This window comes from Vidua macroura, chromosome 2 (genome assembly GCF_024509145.1).
Source record: "Vidua macroura isolate BioBank_ID:100142 chromosome 2, ASM2450914v1, whole genome shotgun sequence".
NCBI classification, from domain to species: Eukaryota; Metazoa; Chordata; class Aves; order Passeriformes; family Viduidae; genus Vidua; species Vidua macroura.
The window spans coordinates 354716-358674 of record NC_071572.1 but is presented as its reverse complement, the minus strand read 5'-3'; the positions used below and the strand labels follow the sequence as shown (position 1 = coordinate 358674).

Here is a 3959-nt window from a genome sequence, read left to right as displayed (position 1 = left end):
TGAGAGCTGCCTTCATCCCATGCTCTTGGGATCTCACACATTTCAGATATCAAACTCTGACCAAGATGCACCAGTTTTCATCACTGATGCAGAAAATGCTTTTGATCAACTTAATACATCAGCAGCAAACTATGGAGGAGTAAATTTCTGCCTAATCAGTGAATCTCTACGAATTTATATCCTTGCAAATATCCCAGCAGGAGAGGCCCAGGGCCCACAGGCAGCCACAGAGACACAGAACACAAAGAATTCAGGAAAGGCGGTTTTTATTGCCCGTTACAGACACAGGTGCCTCCCGAGGCCTCAGTGGTACTTGCGGGCCAGGGCGTGGGCCACCAGCCCCACCAGCTTCTGCCACGTGGCCTGGCAGGCAGGGGTGAAGTCCTTGGTGAAGTGGGCGGCCAGGACGATGACCAGGATGTCACCCAGGAGCTGCAGAAGGGAAGGCAAGAGGGAAATCAGGTCAGCAGAGTGCTGGGCACCCCCTCTGTGCCCTGCACAGCACCCCGGGACCAGGGACCCCAGCTCCCCAGTGGGCGCTGGGGCTGTGGCCCAGGGAAGGGCTGCCAGCTGCAGGACAAGAGCCCTGTGCTGGCCGTGGGCTTGAGTGCCCACCTGCCCCATCTCTGCTCCCTCTCACATTTTCCAGCTGCTAGGAATTTTTCTGCCTTTCCTTTTTCTGCTGTGAAACCCCACACCTACTTCAGCTCAGGGTCAGTGAGAGGTCCACCTTCTACATCCCCAAAGCCAGGCTTAAACAGAGGCTGAAGCAGAGGCCAACATCCTGCTCCTTTTCTCCAGCCATGCCTGCACAAGCCCCCAGACTTTTAGAGAATCTCCTTATGTTTGTCACCAGATTTGTCCTTGCAACCCAGAGCCTAGTATTGCCCTGCATTATTGAATTCCCAGCCTTGGCCTGTCCCCCAGCTCCCACTCCAGTCAGCCATGTCCTGTTTGGTAACTCAAATACAAGTTGCTGATGCCCGTTGGAAATCCCCCAGGCACTGAGATGCTCTGAGGAAGAAGGGGCAGAGGGTAAAGCTCCAAGGACAGCTCACCCTGAAGTTCTCGGGGTCCACGTGCAGCTTGTCGCAGTGCAGCTCGGACAGCTTGGAGTAGGTGCCCTTGAGGTTGTCCAGGTTCTTGATGGCTTCCCCGAAGGAGGTGAGCACCTTCTTGCCGTGGGCACGCACCTTGGGGTTGCCGATGATGGCCGTGGGGCTGGACAGGTTCCCGAAGTCAGAGAAGAACCTCTGGGTCCAGGGGTAGACGATCAGCAGCCTGGGGAGAGACACAGACAGTGAGAGCTCCCTGAGGGCAGCGCTTTCCCCCGCAGGTGCCGCGGGCAGGCCCTGGAGCTGCACCCACCTGGCCAGGGCCTCGGCGCCGCACTCCTCCACGTTGACCTTGCCCCAGAGGCCGGTGATGAGCTGCTTCTCCTCGGCTGTCCAGTGCACCATGGTGTCGGCAGAGGGGTTGCCCAAGCTTCCCTGAACGATGCTGAGGCTCTGCTGGGCTGCAGGAGGGCACGGAGCTGAGCTGAGCCCAGAGCCTGGGCCGGGTTTTATCCCCTGGGCCAGCCCCTGCCCGGCCCCTCCAGCGGGGCCATTGGCTGGGGCGGGCGGGGGTCCCCGCCGGGGGTCCCCGTGCTGTGGTCACTCTGCAGTGAGGTGTGGTCATCAAGAAAAGCCCTGTGAGCCCCTTAACAGGCCAGGCCAGGACACAGGACCCTCTTATCTCTCTCTCCTTCAGCCCTGGCTGCCTGTTCACCACAGGCATGGACATTCCACCCCTCCCTGAACAGGCACAGACCCCTCAGAGAGGTGCTTTAGAATCACAGAATTGTCTGGGTTGGAAAGGACTTTAAAGCTCTTTTTGTTCCATCCCCTGCCATGGCAAGGACACCTGCCAGTATCCCAGGTTGCTGCAAGCCCTGTCCAGCCTGGCCTGGGACACTTGCAGGGATGGTGTTGGTGAATAAGAGGTCACCTCCTCAGCTCCAGGTTTCCAGGAGTACCTGTGTGGGATGCCAGGGTGGGCTGCAGCTGTGAACAGGCTCCTCTGCTCTGCCCACGTGTGTCCGGTGTGAGCCCTTCACGGGTCTCTCCCTGCTGGGAATGAAGGCCTTGCACAGGACCCTGCCCTGTCACAGCCCCATCAGCAGCATCCACTTCCACCAGGCCGAGGTCTGGCTACAGGCTTTTGTCTGACTCTGGCTGGCACCTGCACAGGTGCTTTCCTGGTTTCCAGGCCTCCAGTGCAGCTGTGTCCCTGTGCTCAGAAAGGCAAAGCCAGGACGCTGGAGGTGTCAGGCATCCAGACACAACCAGGGACATGGAATTGTTCCAGGCCAGGCGGGATGGGGCTTGGAGCAACCTGCTCTGGTAGAATGTGTCCCTGCCCAGTGCAGGGAGCTGGAACTGGGAGATTATCCAACCCAAACCATTCCTGGACTCATCGAACCTGAGGCTTTGGGTCTGGCTGTGGGCGGTTTAAGAAGTCTCATCCAGACCTCCGAAATCTTCCAGTTACAGACTGATACTGGTCCATTGATCTGGGAAGGCTGGAGAGGGACTTCTTACATGGGGGCCAGAAATAAGACAAGAGGAAATGGCTTCCCAGTGCCAGAGGGCAGGGCTGGATGGGAGATTGGGAATTGGGAATTGTTCCCTGGCAGGGTGGGCAGGGGCTGGGATGGAATTGCCAGAGCACCTGTGGCTGCCCCTGGATCCCTGGCAGTGCCCAAGGCCAGGTTGGACACTGGGGCTGGAGCAGCCTGGCACAGTGGGAGGTGTCCCCATAGCAGGGGTGGCACTGGTGAGGTTTAAGGTCCCTCCCAAGCTGCACCAGGCTGGCATTGTGTGATCTCACTGGAGACACAGTGGCACGGGCCCATCACCGTGATCCCCTTGGCCATTCACATCTGCAGTCACGCTGTAACTCCTCATCACAGGGTTCTGTGGGACATTATTTTTTTTTTCCATTCTGGGGCCGTGGGAGAGGCCCTTTGAGCAGCCCCAGGCAGGCTCTGATAGCCCGGGCAGTGGGGCTGTGTGAGGCAGATAAAGGTATCGGCAGGCCCGAGCTCCTCACCTGCACAGCCCACACACGACACGCCCGTGCTGCTCAGGAGATCTGGGGACTCCAGAAGTTGTCCAAATTCACCCTACACAGCGATGGATACGTGCAGCCCTGAATTTCCAGGCAGGCATTCCCATCCCTGAGCCAGCAGCTGCTCGCCCAGCTGGGGATGACAATAAATGGCCTCGGTGGCCTCTGCATTTATTACTTCTCTGCAGCCTGAATTCCCTGGCATTGAAATTAAAACCCAGGCTGCATCTGCGGCTGTTCTTAGCAATGCACTCGCCTCGTCTCTGATAGGAGATTCATTTTCAGCTCTGCAAGGCCAAGCTTTAAAAGGGAAAAGATAATGATGCTTTTCTGCTGCATCTGAACCAGCAGCAGGGAAAAGCTCAGGGAGGGGCAGCAGGAGGGTGAGCCTGGGACAGGCAGGACAACATCAAACACAGAGGCTGCAGGGGAGTGTTGGCTGCAGCATTAATATTATTTTTTAAATGTGGTTAATAAATGCTGGGTTTCTGAAGCCTGTTGAAACAGGCAGAGACACGGCTCGTGGTGAGAATCCTGCAGGCCTGGACCCACCTGTGACCCATCAGGGCCTGGCTTTACTGGTGTGGGAGCAAGGTGACTTTTCATGGATGTAATGATGGCCATAAAGAGCTGAGGGGAAGGAGGAAGGCAGAGGAAACAGGAGGAAGAGAGGCCGAAGTAATTTCCATTCAGACAGGCCCACTCCATGCTGCTCTCCTGCACTGATCCCTCTAATGGCTGGTTTTATCCCCACAGCAGCTCTTTAACCTCTAAATCCCTTCAGATGGGCACAACAGCAAAGGAATAACAGCAGGTGAATCAGCCACTTAATCGGATTAGGGTCTTGT

At 57.1% G+C, this 3959-nt stretch overlaps 1 protein-coding gene across 1 annotated transcript; it reads right to left on the bottom strand.

Annotated features, from left to right (window-relative positions):
- Nucleotides 1-249: 249 nt before the first annotated feature.
- Nucleotides 250-1999, bottom strand: LOC128822496 (hemoglobin subunit beta-like). Its single transcript, XM_054004215.1, has 3 exons — nucleotides 1369-1999; nucleotides 1059-1281; nucleotides 250-432 (listed from the first exon to the last, which is right to left on the bottom strand). The coding sequence occupies exons 1-3, from the start codon at nucleotides 1458-1460 to the stop codon at nucleotides 304-306; spliced, it is 444 nt and encodes a 147-aa protein (XP_053860190.1). The 5' UTR covers nucleotides 1461-1999; the 3' UTR covers nucleotides 250-303.
- Nucleotides 2000-3959: the final 1960 nt, after the last annotated feature.

Bases quoted from the DNA above. Each gene is read 5' to 3' on its own strand.
- LOC128822496 (XM_054004215.1), bottom strand. From the start codon at position 1,460: ATGGTGCACTGGACAGCCGAGGAGAAGCAGCTCATCACCGGCCTCTGG. The intron at 1,282-1,368 runs GTGGGTGCAGCT...GTCTCTCCCCAG, and splicing joins GGCGCCGAGGCCCTGGCCAG to GCTGCTGATCGTCTACCCCT. The intron at 433-1,058 runs GTGAGCTGTCCT...TCCCTTCTGCAG, and splicing joins TGGACCCCGAGAACTTCAGG to CTCCTGGGTGACATCCTGGT.